This window comes from Heliangelus exortis, chromosome 8, assembly GCF_036169615.1.
Source record: "Heliangelus exortis chromosome 8, bHelExo1.hap1, whole genome shotgun sequence".
In the NCBI taxonomy this organism is placed as follows: Eukaryota; Metazoa; Chordata; class Aves; order Apodiformes; family Trochilidae; genus Heliangelus; species Heliangelus exortis.
The window spans coordinates 28,172,265-28,187,985 of record NC_092429.1 but is presented as its reverse complement, the minus strand read 5'-3'; the positions used below and the strand labels follow the sequence as shown (position 1 = coordinate 28,187,985).

Here is a 15,721-nt window from a genome sequence, read left to right as displayed (position 1 = left end):
TGCAGTGAATTAGAGAAGGAAGGGGATTTCTTTCTCTGGGTAGCAGTAATGAAGCAATTAATTCCTTTGGAGTCTTAAAACTTCAAATCTACAAAGATAATTGACATGGCTGGGAGTTGCAGATGAATTCCATTTCTGTGCTTTATATAGCCTATGGGAAGGACAGAAAACAGCAGAACATAATTGTCAAATAATTCTGAGTAAACTTTTTGAAATTTTATGATGCAAGTTTTGAGAGAGCATCTAGAAGGGGTCTGATCCGTATCAAACATCATAGGAGAAACTTTTCCACCAGTACAAGCTGGGATTTTTATTTTTTTTTTTGTCTTCACAGAAGCATGGAATGGAGTCAGCTATTCATATCCACACATCTTTTCAAGTTTATCTTGAAATTCAACTGATTTCCACAAATAACACCTACATTATCAAAGCTTTTTGCAGTTCTTAAAAATCTTCCTTGACAATTTTAACCAAAATGGTTTACTTAAACATAGAATTCTCTTCTTCACATCCTCTTACTTTGGCCTTAGGAATTTTTTTTTTAATCTGCTGCCAAGCCAAAATTACATCATAGCAAATGCATGCATTGTTCTTTACTTTTGGGCCTTGCAAAGGAGTTGTGCAGACAAGTTTAATTTGCTGGATTTCTGTCCAGTCTCTGTCCTGTGTCCTCTGTGCTCACGTGGACTTTCTTTTTCTTCACTTTCTAAAGGAAAAAAGACCAAACTCGAGGAAAAAATACTTTTATGATAGAAACATTTCTCCCTTGTAATTGGGTTGACTTTGCTGGGCCTCATTTTGTAACATCCAGAACAGGGGATTTGCAGGGAGAGGCAATCATTTGGTGTCACTTTGTTAGCAGGATGAAGAGAAGGGTTTCAGGAGGATGAAAATTAATGTTTCTGTCTTCTGGAAGTGTGCTTATGTTCCAGTTCCTGATATCAGACAGGATTCCTTCTCATTGGGTAGTTTCTGCTGTTTGACTGATAGATACTTAATTATCAGCATCTTTCAGTCTTATCTTAAGGTATAATTCTTCTTCATTGGCCTTGGAAGTTGGATGAAGGGATTGTAAAGAATGGAAATAGGAAACCTGAATATTAATTTTTCCACCTTTTTATGACATCTGCTTGTACAGCTGCCTTTAGCCTATCTGTCCTTTGTGTTACAGTCTGCTTGTTAGAAAGTTGTTGTGTTTGGTCTTCTCAGATCCTCATGGAGTAATGATTTTCTCTTGCATTTTTATTTCTGAATTATCACCTTCATCTTCTACCTGGAGGAAAGTGAGTAGGATACCAAATGAAACAAATGCCAGCAAGCTAAGGTAGGAGGATGCAGGCTCAAAGCAGGGAAAGGAAATGATTCCTACAAAGCAGAATTGTGGAACTTGCTGCCACAGACAGGTAGGGGAAGGTGTCACACCTGCACACACTGCTTGTTCTCATCTTAGCAAGATGGGAGTTGCTTTTCTTGGAGTCAGATGAGGACAGCATCAGCTCTGGGGCAGCAGCAGGAATGCCTTCCCCAGGACAGGCAGGAAGAGGAAATCAGGAACAGCTTCAGCAGCAGGAAAGCTTTGTTTGCCTCAAGTCATTGTGCAAGGGTGTCTGTGCTTTTACACCTGCAGAGGTTTGGGGGTTTTGTGGTTCTAGAATAAAATCAGAGTGACTGCTGTTGTGTCCTGGATCTTTTGGGAGTCAAGGGCTACTGAAGGATTATCTCAATAAAAGTCTAAGCCTGAGACATGTGCAGTCCATCTAAAAATCTAAACTTAGCCTCTGTTTTTAAGGTTCCTTTTGGTCTTTAAGGCAATGTAACATAAATTCAGTCCAAAAGGAGACAGGACATAAAATAGTTCTTGTTTTACTGTCGTTGCTGTCTCCATTTTTGAGCTGCAGAGAAGCACACAGGTCACACCAAGTCTCCATGTCCTTAGTAGACTCCATGAGCTTTTTGGCTTTTTAGAGACAAAGCTGTATCACCTCTGCTGGTAGCAGAGTTGCCAATAAAAGGCACTAAAGATTTTTCTCATTAAAAGGCCTCTTGAGTGGGAATGAAACTGGATAGCTGCTCCCTCTTCTGCAGGGACAGTGACCAGAAAGTGTTCCAGAGTGCAGCTAAGTGTTACTTGTAAAAATGAGGCTGGGAATGTCAGAAAGGTGTGATTTTTACACATCAGGACATTTCATTAACTGTAGGATTGTACTATTTCTGGTAAAACACTTAAATAAACAGCATAGCTCATTCCTTTGTTACTGTGTGCAAGGTAAACTTACTGTGCTGTAAAAACCACCTGTGCACAGAAACACAGGGATTGGAACAGCATCAGTGGGAATATGGGCTCAAAAATAAAAACAGAAAGAGGAGCTCTAGTCCTATAATTTCCGGGACCTTTTTGTTTATGGGGCCTCCTTTGCACCCCAGCCCCCCATGCTTAAAACTTAGGAAAGTAAACAAATTCCATGATTAAGAGTAGAGAGTTGAATTCTCACTTAAACTCTTTTTAGTGTGCTGCAAAATCAAACTGTCTTCATATGTTAGGTAACCTCAAGTTTAATGTATGCAGAACTGGTTCTCTTTCCAAGCTAAATGGTTATTTGTTAAACCCAAAGGAGAAAAGCTACTGGGGTCTCCTGGGGTGGGTTGTCAAGAGCTGGTGAAGAGAGGCTGAGACCTTGTGAATTTTTCGTGCTGATGTTCTTTGGATTCCTTGCAGTCATTATTCTGTCTTTCACTCACTCCCATACTCACAGATGAAGTGATGTAAGGATCTATGATGACTGCTTGATTTATAGTCTATCTTCAAAAAAAAAAATAAAAGAAAGACAGAAAAGTCACATCAACTTTAAAACCAAGGCAGCTTTACAATGTATTGTGGCTCTGAGTCACAGTTTGCACAGAGGTTTTACTGAATTCTTCTTTTTTCTGCCTTAAAACCATCCCTATCCTTTTGATGTCTTAGGGTCAGACTGAACTTATGGGGTAGCAGTTCAGGGGTCCCCTCACCTCTGTTTCATGTCCTCTGGGTCTGCAGCAGCACTGCAGGAGCTTCTGCCTTGTTCAGATGGACCAGTGCTGTAGCCAGGGTGGTTTCCTCTCAGGACACCATATGGTTGCCATCACCCGACCAATTCAATAGTGAAATTATGCAGCCATTTCCTCTACAAATTTGTAAACTTTCAGGCACGTTGTGTTGGAAGTGACAGAGGAAACCAGAAACAGCTTAAGACCTGATTTTCATTTACACCCAATCTCTGCTCTGTGCTTGGCAGTGGTGGGAGCTGCTGAGATGCAGGAGAATCAGCCCCTAGGCCATGAGTGCATTGCAGTTAAGTTCTTTTCTTTGCAGATCAGCCTCCTTTTGTGTCCAGAGAGCTGCTGAAGGTCAGCCCTGGCTGCCTTGAGGATCAAATTTCAGCTTCATGTAGGAGTCGTGAGCCAAAAACTGCAGTCCTGCACTGTGTAAGTTCAGTGGCATCTATAGGAGATCAAGACAGACACATCACATCTCTGGCAATGGCCAGAGAGCCTGAAACAATTATTTTGAAATTTTTTAGAAGTGTGAAATCTGTGGTTTGTTAAAGGCAAGCTGGATCACTGCCTCTGTCAGCCCAGGGTTTTAAATATCCACCCCCTCAGAGTGTTTCTGCTGGGCAGTCTCTGAAGATGCTTGAAGCTTCTTGAGCTTGTGAAAGCACATTTTTGTTTTACACTCTGCATGGCCAAAAGTCTGCCTCTGAAGGTGTTCCTCTGTCTGTCTTCTCAATGACCTAAAAATCCCTGAATGTGTTCAGGAAAAAATAGATTTGAAAGACACTGCATGGATTTGATGCACAATATTTTCATGGTCAAAAAACCCACTTGTTTTCTATCTGTTTTAGCTTGAGATGTGCTTTTCTAGTTAATAGCTGAGCTTTTAGTCTGTTGAACCCTCCCAAAAGTAATGCCATTAAAGGAAAATGGTAGCTGAGGCAGGTTGGGAGAGCTGCTGCAACTTCAGCCTGGATCAGCAGTGGGTTTAATGCAGTCCTAGAATCACAGCATGAAGATCCAAGCTGGAAGAGATTGAGGTATGTTCCCTGGGAGACCTCTGAGTTATAAACAGAGAAGAAAAAAGGCTCAGTTCCAGTGTTTAGTGTAAGAAACCTTCTGAAATACCCTTTGGCTTGGTGAGGTGCTCTCTTTGCCCACTCTGCTCTGTTAGTTGCAATATTCTAGCACATAGCTGGTCTCCAAGGCAATGAGAAAGATCAAATCTTTTTTTTTGTTGTTGATCAAATCAACAGCACATTAAGGTTTTTCTTTGGTATTTTAATCCTGTCTCCTTGAGGCTTTTATTCCTCTAAAGCAGCAAATGTCACTGGTTTGAAAAACACTATCCTCAGTTCTTCAGAGGTGGATCTCTGACAGAGAGCAGAGCTTTTTTTAGGCATCTTGACAAAGTCTTGGTGAGAAGTGAGGTAGGACCTGTCTTGGAAGAGCAAAGTCAGGGTTCCCACATGGATCAAATCTATAATTTGTAGAGTATGTGCTCCAAAGCAGAGGGTCAGAAGCATGGCTTGCCCTTAGCAGTGTGACAGACAGTGCTCACATAGGCAGATGTGCTGAATATTGGAACAAAGCACATTGAAATCAAGTTCTGTTCCATTATTTATTTTTTTTTTTAATAGGAAATGCTTTTGCCTGAGGCGTTGGGAAAGGCTTTTGAAAAATACTGATTGGTACCTAAGCACAGCAGTTAAGAGGCTAAGAAAAATCTAAAGGAATTGATTTGACAGCTAAGTAACCTCCTGGGTAAGGGAAAGACAGCTCATGCTGGGAGTGCAAAGCCTTGGTGGGTTTGGAAATCGATTCTTTTGTGTCCCATGTCACTCAGATATCCCTCAAATCCATGCACATCTTCCCTGAATGTTCCCCATAGCACTGGTAGCATTTTCCTCCATAACAGGCATGCTGCAAGGATTTGTTCTTCTGTGTTTCTTTCAAACACAGAGGATCAGGAGGAGCTCCACAGATTTCCTGGAGCTGGGTGCTTACTGCTGCCCGGGGACAAGCATCTGTTGCTGATGGCACATGTACTGCAAAAGCCAAAAGATGCAATATTGCTAATTACAAAAAAATAATTTCCAACCCAAAAGTCCAGTTTATGAAGTTGTTACATTAAGAAAAAAATTAAAAAAACAAAAACAAAAACCCTTGAGCAGCACATTTTCTCTCTGTTTAATGAAACTTCATGGTAGGCAGGGATGATATTTTCTTTCTCCTTTAACTGTGTTAGAAACAACTATTTTCTTTCAAAAAAAATGCAAATTAAGATGCCCACAAGCTGTCATGCATTTAGGTAGTCGAGACTTCATGTGTCCTGAGATTGAGGCTGAAACTCCAGGAGCAGCCAGGTTTTGGAATATTCTAACCCAGTGGAACAAGATTTCCATTGCCTGTGGGGTTTAGAGCTGTACGAGGCTCCAAAGCTTAATCCCTGTTAGAGCCCTGACAACACTGATCTTGTGTAAGAAGCCTCAGAATCTTTATTGCAGTTCCATGTGAGATCAGCAGGCAATGAAACTGGCAACAGAGAAAAAAGATTCAGTCAGTAAATTCATTCTATAGGGGCACCTTATTTCTAAATGTTTACAGCTCTGGTGTGTTGTATTCTAATGATATAGGGCCCAGAATATTTTATGGTGGCAGGGAGTTGGTAAATGTGTTTTTTATCAGAAGTCCAACAAATAACAGCTTCAGACTGTATTGCTAGGAAAAAGTGTGTTTCTTTATCCCAACTAATTAAATCAAGGTAATATATTTGTGGCTGGAATTTTAGTATCTGTGTATTTATCTATCTGCCCATCTCATCTGGCTTCAGTATTCCTGAAGTGTAGAGATGAGCAAAACCAAAATGAGAATGGTAAAGTTGGGGTCTCATTTGAAATACTGTCTTTTCCAGGCTGACATTTTTCCAGTCATTCTGCCAGCAGTTTTAGGTCTGCATCATCTATTTAATTTGTCATCTCATCTAACTGCAAATCTTGGCCCAAGCCAAGGCCATCTGCTGTTGGGTAATAGTTGTGATTTATTCTGCCTCTGGTTGATGTTCATGTTCATGGGCCAAATGCTGACTTAAAAGATTTGTTTCTACTCATTTTCTGTTTTATTCCATGTGTTAATATTACAAAGGGCATTCTAATGTTAGATATTTTTGTCTAGTGTTTAAAATTAGGGACGAGTAATAGCACCTCACACCCCTTTTTGATGCAACTCAGCATACTTCAGAACAGGATAGAAAATATTTTAAATGTTAGAAATATATTCAGTGTTTTTAAAGGTTTAATTTCTTCCTCATCACTAATCTGTATGCTTATTTATTGCATATAAATCATTTGGTATTGCTTTAAAATAAGAGTTGTGGACTATTTGAAGACTTTTGGGCTCAATAATGTTGTATGTAACTAAACAGTAGGCAGAATATTTATGGTTCTCTGCAGCATACCCACTGCTACATCTGCTTTCCATGTACAATGAGAGTATTTATGAAACTTTGCAAGTTTGGAGTGATGATCAGAGGGATCAGACCCAGCCAGCACAGGGTTAGGAAGGGCAGGTCCTGTCTGACCAACCTGAGCTCCTTTTATCATCGGGTGACCCGCCTGGTGTATGAGGGGAAGGCTGTGGATGTGCTCTACCTGGACTTCAGCAAGGCCTTTGACACCGTCTCCCACAGGATTCTCCTGGAAAAGCTGTCAGGCCACAGCTTGGACAGGGGCATCTGTGCTGGGTTAGGAACTGGCTGGAGGGCCGGGCCCAGAGAGTGGTGCTGAACGGGGCTGCATCAAAATGGCGGCCGTGGTGTCCCCCAGGGATCAGTGTTGGGCCCAGTGCTGTTCAATATCTTTAGTGAGGATTTAGATGAGGGGATTGAGTCCATCAGCAGCAAATTTGCAGATGACACTAAGCTGGGGGGAAGTGTGGATCAGCTGGAAGGCAGGAGGGCTCTGCAGAGGGACCTGGACAGACTGGAGAGTTGGGCTGATCCCAACGGGATGAGGTTCAACATTCCAAGTGCCGGGTCCTGCACTTTGGCCACAACAACCCCATGGGGAGCTGCAGGCTGGGCACAGAGTGGCTGAGAGCAGCCAGGCAGAGAGGGAGCTGGGAGTCTGGATTGCCAGGAAGCTGAAGAGGAGGCAGCAGTGTGCCCAGGTGGCCAAGAAGGCCAATGGCATCCTGGGCTGGCTCAGGAAGAGCGTGGCCAGCAGGTCCAGGGAAGGGATTCTGCCCCTGTGCTCAGCCCTGGGGAGGCCACAGCTTGAGTCCTGTGTCCAGTTCTGGGCCCCTCAGCTCAGGAAGGAGATTGAGGTGCTGGAGCAGGTCCAAAGGAGGCAACTGGGCTGGGGAAGGGACTGGAGCACAGATCCTCTGAGGAGAGGCTGAGGGAGCTGGGGGTGTTGAGGCTGGAGAAGAGGAGGCTCAGGGGAGACCTCATCACTCTCTCCAACTCCCTGAAAGGAGGTTGGAGCCAGGGGGGGGTTGGGCTCTTTTCCCAGGCAACTCTCAGCAAGACAAGAGGGCACAAGAGGTCTCAAGTTGTGCCAGGGGAGGTTTAGGTTGGACATGAGAAAGAATTTCTTTCTGGAGAGGGTGATCAGGCATTGGAATGGGCTGCCCAGGGAAGGGGTGGATTCTCCATCCCTGGAGATATTTCAAAAGAGCCTGGATGTGGCACTCAGTGCCATGGGCTGGGAACTGCAGTGGGAGTGGATCAAGGGTTGGACTTGATGATCTCTGAGGTCCCTTCCAACCCAGCCAATTCTATGATTCTTTGATTCTATGACTCTTCTGCATGTAAAGCACAGAGGTTCTTGGGAAGATGGATAAATCTGCATTTTTCCCTATTTTGAAAAATTAGAGAATCATGGAATGGTTTGGGTTAAAACCATTAAAGCCATTCCCCCTTGTCCTGTCACTACTTGTTCTTGGCTCTTTCTAGCGGAGATGGTCAGGATCCAACCTCCAGACAATCCTAGGATCTTGCACTTTCACTCCTGGCAGCAGTTTGCATTTACAGCTGACTTTATTTTTTTATGTCTGTCTTCTCCAAAGCTGATGTTGAAGCTCTGAGGAGCTGTACATGTTCAGGTTCACAAAAGTGAGTGGAAATTACTTTGTTGTCTCCCCATCTGCTGTGGGAGCAGAAGACTTTGGGTCTTCCTTCTCCCAAGGAGGAGTAGCAAGTAAATTAATACACAACTGTACCATTTTGCTGTGTACTTTTAGGAGACATTTCACAGACTAGAAAATAGGGGAGAGTTAATTTTAATATCTTGGGTAGCAAAATGGCTTCACTGAAAAACGGTTCCCTGTGCAACTTGTTTTAGATCTGGTTGGGTTGTGTGTGGAGGCACTGCTGTAGTAACAGATCATGTAAAATAGGTGTCAGATTTTATCATATCAGTTCCTGTCTGTAAAACACCTGCTGGAGATGCCCACTTCAATTAAGAGATCTACCAGAAAATAACTTGGTGGTTTGGGTTTAAGCCAGAATTAGGAAGAAGGAGAGCAGAGAGTGGTGAACTTTTTTTCTTGGCAATTCTTGAAATGTTCTTCACAGAAGTTTGAAATCAGTTGTGCTTAAATCTAACCCCTGGTATTTAAAAAAAAAAAAAGTTTCTAGGTTAGGTGGAACTAAGAAAGTTGAATTTTACATCTCATTTTCAATGCAAGGTTTAGAATAAAGTGTTATTTTCCAGCAGATCAAATTGATGGAATCTGAACCTGCTTAGCAGTGTTAGTGCATAGTTTGGCTTCGTTGTAGGCATGGAAATACAATGTATTAACTGCAGGGTCAGGCTCTGCCAAGCCTCTAAATTTTAGCAGAATGAAGGAGATGCAAAGCTTGTAAAGTCCCAAGTCTGAGGTGTTTATTCTGCTTCTGTAGTTGCCACAGAACTCTTGTGGGAAGTTGATACTGCCAGTGTCTATCTTGTGGACTGCAAAAAAAAAAAAAAAAAAAAAAAAAAAAGGAAAAAAACCATGAGATGATCAAAATGAGCAGAGAAAGCTTCTGGGGGTACCTAACCCCCCCTTTTCCCTGACCTGGGGCTGTTGCTGACAGGAGATGAGGGCAGCCAGGGCTTTGTCTGGGTGGGTTTTGGATCTCTGAACGTTTTGCTGTTCCAGGATTGCACCATGCTCTGGGTAAAAACCATTTCTGAACATCCCACCTGAAACCTCCCATGGTGCTGCAGAGAAAGGGAATGGTGCAGAAGGTACCTGGAGTTTTCCTTTTTTTTGTAGCTATGGAGAAATTTGGGGTTTGTCATGGCACTGCTGTTTATTTCTGTAGAGGTACTCCAGTTGTAAAGAGTTTGTGGTGGTTCTTAATATGTTTTATACCTGCAGTAAATGAAGGTCCCATTATAAGCTTTATTATAAGTAATAAAGGTCCCACAACTAAGCCAATCTTCAGAAATGTTTGCAGTAAAATTGTGGTTACTTGTAATGGTTCATTTATGCAGAACCTGTGTTTTCCTAGGTAATGATGTTTTGGACTCTCAGAAGCATTGAAAAAGAAAAAACAGCAGAATAAGCATTTTAAAAGTGATGTTAAAAATAGTCATCAAATCATGACAAGGACATTGTTACAAAATGTGTTTTTAAAGTAGTGTATCTATGGCCTGTTCCCTTGGGAACACTGAATTTCCAGAACTGCTTTTCTGTAAAGTTCATTGGCTATCTGAGTGTTGCCTTAATCTCAGAGGTTCAAAAATGAAATTGAAGTTACATATGGAGTCTGAGAATTATACCAGAGTTGTTTTATAACTGTGGTACCAAGATGGTTTTAGTTACAGTTACTTATTGAATAACCATCTTCTCATGGTTATTTCATTTTTAGGGGTTTCTTTGGTGGGGAAAAAGAGTGATATTTCTGCAGTGTATCTACAAAATATCTTGATTTTTAACACTTTGTGTCTAACTCACTTCCCTAAAGCTTTTAGATATTAAACTGGGGAAAACACAGTTATCCTCCCAGCATGAAACTACCTTCTGTTTTTTAATTGCATAAGATAGATGGCTGGGTTTTAAAAAGTGAAGAGCAGATGTAAGGAGCTGGTTTTAGGACATCCCAAAACCTTCTGAATGAGGTGGCTTCCAGATTTTTGACATGGTGACACCTGCCAGCTTTTGTTCTTCCCAGGGACACTGGGCTTGAATTTGGCATTGCTGGTACTGGGAGAGGGGAAAACACAGGGACTGGGAAAATAAATGTTCCCATTAATTTTGGGAGGCCTGGAAAAGATACTTAGTGATGGGCAAGCTTGTGTCAGGGAGGCTTTGAAAGGCATGGGAAGCTTCCCTTGTCCTTGGGGGTCTTTCTCTGCTCCATCCAGATCAGCACAGCGCAACAATACTGGAGATGCCTGATCTGGTGCTTTCTCTTCTGTTCTGAACCATATTTTCCAGTTGAGCAATTTGAGTTCACCAGTGGCAAAAAAAACCCAAACCCAAACAACCTGAGGAGAGGCTGCATTTTCCTTGCAGGTCATTTTCTCCTGCTTCTTTAGCTTCTCCTGCTAAAACCTGGGGACCACCCTGGGTTTTCTCACAAGAGTTTCATAGAATCATAGAATAGGCTGGGTTGGAAGGGACCTCAGAGCTCATCAAGTCCAACCCTTGATCCACTCCCACTGCAGTTCCCAGCCCATGGCACTGAGTGCCACATCCAGGCTCTTTTGAAATATCTCCAGGGATGGAGAATCCACCCCTTCCCTGGGCAGCCCATTCCAATGCCTGATCACCCTCTCCCTAAAGAAATTCTTTCTCATGTCCAACCTAAACCTCCCCTGGCACAACTTGAGACCTCTTGTGCCCTCTTGTCTTGCTGAGAGTTGCCTGGGAAAAGAGCCCAACCCCCCCCTGGCTCCAACCTCCTTTCAGGGAGTTGGAGAGAGTGATGAGGTCTCCCCTGAGCCTCCTCTTCTCCAGCCTCAACACCCCCAGCTCCCTCAGCCTCTCCTCATAGGATCTGTGCTCCAGTCCCTTCCCCAGCCCAGTTGCCTCCTTTGGACCTGCTCCAGCACCTCAATCTCCTTCCTGAGCTGAGGGGCCCAGAACTGGACACAGGACTCAAGCTGTGGCCTCCCCAGGGCTGAGCACAGGGGCAGAATCCCTTCCCTGGACCTGCTGGCCACGCTCTTCCTGAGCCAGCCCAGGATGCCATTGGCCTTCTTGGCCACCTGGGCACACTGCTGGCTCCTCTTCAGCTTCCTGTCAATCCAGACTCCCAGGTCCCTCTCTGTCTGGCTGCTCTCAGCCACTCTGTGCCCAGCCTGGAGCTCCCCATGGGGTTCTTGTGGCCAAAGTGCAGGACCTGGCACTTGGCCTTAACACTTGAACACTGCTGTCTTACAGCAGCACCCAGCCACCTTTCAGCCTTGCAATGAAGCTTCCATGTGAGCTCACCTCTTGAAATATAAACCCTGTCACAGTCCTGATGCAGTCCTACTGCATGCCTGATATAGATACAGCCAGATGACATTTATAGAGAAAGCAGACAGCACTGCAAGTAACAGCTCCAGTTCAGCAACCCCCTTAACCACATGTTTAAATATCATCAAAATCAAGTGAAATTACTATAATCATATACATAAGTACTCTGTTGAATGAGGGCCTAATAGTAGTTTCCATCTCTTTCCACATGATCAAGGCTTTTTCATGCTGCATGCAATAGGGATTTCTTCAAGCTTACACAGCATGAGCAATTGCTGTGACTTTTGGAAGGCTCCCTCAAAAATCTGTGTTTGCTAAGCTGTTGTGAATAGTTTTATGTCTGTAAGACAAAGGAATTTTCCCAGGGTACATTTAAAACATCTTTTCATTTTTTTTTTTTTTTCTTTCCAGGACCACCTGTTACTGCCAGCTACCACACATAACAAGACCAGAAGACCAAAGATGTCTATAGTATTGCCAGCTGTAAACATCAATGGTAAGTCCAAAACATGAAAGAGCATGATAGAAGAATAATTTCAAAGAGATCTTCCTGACCAGTGTGTGGAAACCAAGCTCAGACCACATGCCTGTTGTTACAGCTTTGAAATAAAAGTCAGTGTTGGGCCAGAGTTCCCAGGGTCCCTGGTGGAGCTGGAGTGCTGGCAGATCCCCAGGACTTTAAGGAGAGGTTTCATGACTTGGCCAACAGTTCTGCAATCTCATTCTAGCTCCTTTAAGGACACAGTGGTGGTACCACCCAGTCCCATGGTTTATACCCAGCCAGTTAAGGGTTACTTGAATGTTACTCCTCAGCTTCTCTGACTTGGTGGCTTACAAAGGTCCCCCTGGGTGTGGATGCTGTCCTCATCCTCTTGTCTGAGCTTCTCCCTGCTTAGCAGGGCAGATTCCTTGACCCTTACTGGTTTGTTAGGATGCTGCCTGCTTTCCATCAGTTTTTTCAGCTGTTTACCACTCAGTTATACAACACTCAGTGTGAGCAGGGCCTCAGCACCATGTGGTCAGGATTAATAACAATCATGTTGGAGTGCTGCACAGCAGAGAAAACAGCTTTGCATGAGGGGCAGAGGCTTGTTAGCAAACAGAAATATTCCTGAACTGCATTTTAGAGCAGAGACAGGATGAGAACTGGGTAAATTTTTCATTAATTCACATGGTGAGCAACAGACAAGTTAGGACATGCTTGGGGACAGGGTCACTGACAGTCACCAAAAGCATCATGAACCCTGCAGCATTATAAACTTTACTTTTGGATGATCTCTGCATGTAATGCTTTTTGAAAAGTGAGGTATTTTACAGTATAAGTGACCATAAACCCAGTGTTTTCATTAAATTCAAGCATACTGAAAACATTATCTGGTGCTGCAAATTTCCATAGACTAAGAAAAAATTAATTGGTTCAACATTTTGTAAATCACATTTTCCCTTGCACTACAGTAAATCAATTGTGATAATCTATATCTTAGGGGAATTGTTATTTGATGTATCAGAAATTTTTTTGGCATTTTTCTGCCAGAGGCTCCCTTTTCATGTCTCTTCTCTGGCTGGGCTGAATTATCCTGTGAAAATGGGTCATTTGTCACTTGAAGAACAAACACTATTTCTAAATTACAAAGTACTTGTTCTTAACATGTTACTGAGTCATGTTTTATTTGAAATAACATTGCAGTTGTTGAAGTAGATAGAATATGGAAAATGCACATCAGAATCCAAAGACAAGTCTTAGCCTTCATTAATGATGAAATATTTTAAAATTATAGTGAATTCTTTGGGATTTGTCTACAGAACATCAGAATAATCCAGGAAATAAAAAAATGTCCAGGGATTTGGGCAGAGCTTTTGAAACAGATGAAACACCAGGATAGCATTAAGTAAACAGCAGGATCAAACACTGCTTCCTCTGTGACACTCAGCTGGGTATTAAGAAAAAAATTACAAGATGCAAAGAGCCAGTAGATAACTTGGCTTTCTTTTTAATTTGATTATTAGTATATTACATGGAGAAGAAAACCATCTAAAAATTCTGCCTGGAACCCATATCTCTGAGAACATTGCTTCTCTGCCCTCTCCTCCCTCTGCAGGGACTGAGCATGTCCTGAACAAGCATCTGGAAGTTTTCTGACAAGAAATCTTTCCTCCCAGCTGACTGCTGTTCCTTTAAGCCCACCTTAATTCTTTGTCCACCTGCAGAGACTTGGCCGCTAGAAGAGGAGAGGTCTCCCTGGGAGGAATTGGCCAAACTTTCAGTGAAAGAACTCGTCCCCTCCTGCCTTTCCTCAGCCAGATCTCCCTGGAAGAAGGGAAACCTTTTACACTTACTTGCCTCTCCTTTTTGCTGCCACAGCCCTGGCAGAGGAGATGTAGGGAATGCAAGTGGCCATTGCTTTGAAATTCTTTTAGAACTTCATCACTTACTTTTTTCTGTAGGATTATTGCCACACTGAGTAGGATTTCTGTAGGATTATTGCTACACTGAGCCGGGAGACGGGTCCTGCACTTTGGCCACAAGAACCCCCTGGGGAGCTCCAGGCTGGGCACAGAGTGGCTGAGAGCAGCCAGACAGAGAGGGAGCTGGGAGTCTGGATTGCCAGGAAGCTGAAGAGGAGGCAGCAGTGTGCCCAGGTGGCCAAGAAGGCCAATGGCATCCTGGGCTGGCTCAGGAAGAGCGTGGCCAGCAGGTCCAGGGAAGGGATTCTGCCCCTGTGCTCAGCCCTGGGGAGGCCACAGCTTGAGTCCTGTGTCCAGTTCTGGGCCCCTCAGCTCAGGAAGGAGATTGAGGTGCTGGAGCAGGTCCAAAGGAGGCAACTGGGCTGGGGAAGGGACTGGAGCACAGATCCTATGAGGAGAGGCTGAGGGAGCTGGGGGTGTTGAGGCTGGAGAAGAGGAGGCTCAGGGGAGACCTCATCACTCTCTGCAACTCCCTGAAAGGAGGTTGGAGCCAGGGGGGGGTTGGGCTCTTTTCCCAGGCAACTCTCAGCAAGACAAGAGGGCACAAGAGGTCTCAAGTTGTGCCAGGGGAGGTTTAGGTTGGACATGAGAAAGAATTTCTTTAGGGAGAGGGTGATCAGGCATTGGAATGGGCTGCCCAGGGAAGGGGTGGATTCTCCATCCCTGGAGATATTTCAAAAGAGCCTGGATGTGGCACTCAGTGCCATGGGCTGGGAACTGCAGTGGGAGTGGATCAAGGGTTGGACTTGATGAGCTCTGAGGTCCCTTCCAACCCAGCCAGTTCTATGATTTATTTGTCTCTGTACTAAACTTTACCCATGACACTGTTTCCAAACACAAAGCATCTTACAGAGTCAAGAGCTCTTTGAACTGCTTGCAGTCTTTTTTCCAGCAGGAGTATCAGCATTTTCTGATTGTACTTTGGGTGCTTGAGTGCCTTTATCTGCCTTGAGCCTTTCTCACCACTGCAGGACAGAAAGCAGGTACCAAGATCAGGGACTGAACAGAGTTGTCACTCACTGTCCTGTGTGACTCTGAGGTTAATGGCAGGGTTCTCTGAGGCTGCTGGAGCAGTTCCCACAAACCAAATGCTCAGTTTGAAGAATTTTTGTTTTTCTTCTTGAGAGCAGAGTCTGGCTGGTGGCAGCTGATGGCAAATCTCAACAGGAAGTTGTGGAGCAGGCAGGTGTGTGGATGTGCACGTGTGTGCATTCAGTAGGGTGGGAGTTTAGGAGAAAAACACTGTACAAAACAGTTACAGGTACATTATTCATTTTCAAGCTAAAAACTTGATAAAAAACATCCACTTGTTCAGCTGAAAAGAGTGAAAATGGCCTTGTAACTGTGCCCTGTGTGCTGCTGCTTTGATCAGCCTGGAGCACCCATTCCCCTCTGGGAAGATAAGGCTAAGTCAGCACAATCTCCATTGAGGGCTTGTGTGCAGGTGCACAGAAATATGTTTAAATATTTAATATGTTTAATATGTTAACATATGTTTAAGTATTTTTTTAAAGCATAGTAACTTGTGTTATGTGTGTTAATCCTCCCCTTCTTGCTCTCTTTCCCTGTTCCAAGCCTCTTTCCAAGTTTGCTGGGCAACCCCTCCAGTTCACAGCCAGTACTTGCTGTCAGCTCCTCCATTTCTGCCTCCCCAGGTTCTTTCACAGCCCCTCCTCCATTTTCTGTCCCTTTACCCTTCTCCTCTTTCCCAGCTGGCTGCTGTCCCCCAGCACAGCCCAGCCCTTGTCCCCTGCATCCAGCAATGTCCCCT

At 43.8% G+C, this 15,721-nt stretch overlaps 1 protein-coding gene across 3 annotated transcripts in view; it reads left to right on the top strand.

The window, feature by feature from the left end:
* Positions 1-15,721, top strand: part of ATF6 (activating transcription factor 6) — an 81,812-nt gene that overhangs the window by 49,822 nt on the left and 16,269 nt on the right. For all 3 annotated transcript variants that reach the window (XM_071751305.1, XM_071751306.1, XM_071751304.1), the window contains one exon: positions 11,896-11,980. In XM_071751305.1, coding sequence (XP_071607406.1) covers positions 11,896-11,980 — 85 coding nt within the window. The remainder of the gene's footprint in view (positions 1-11,895; positions 11,981-15,721) is intronic.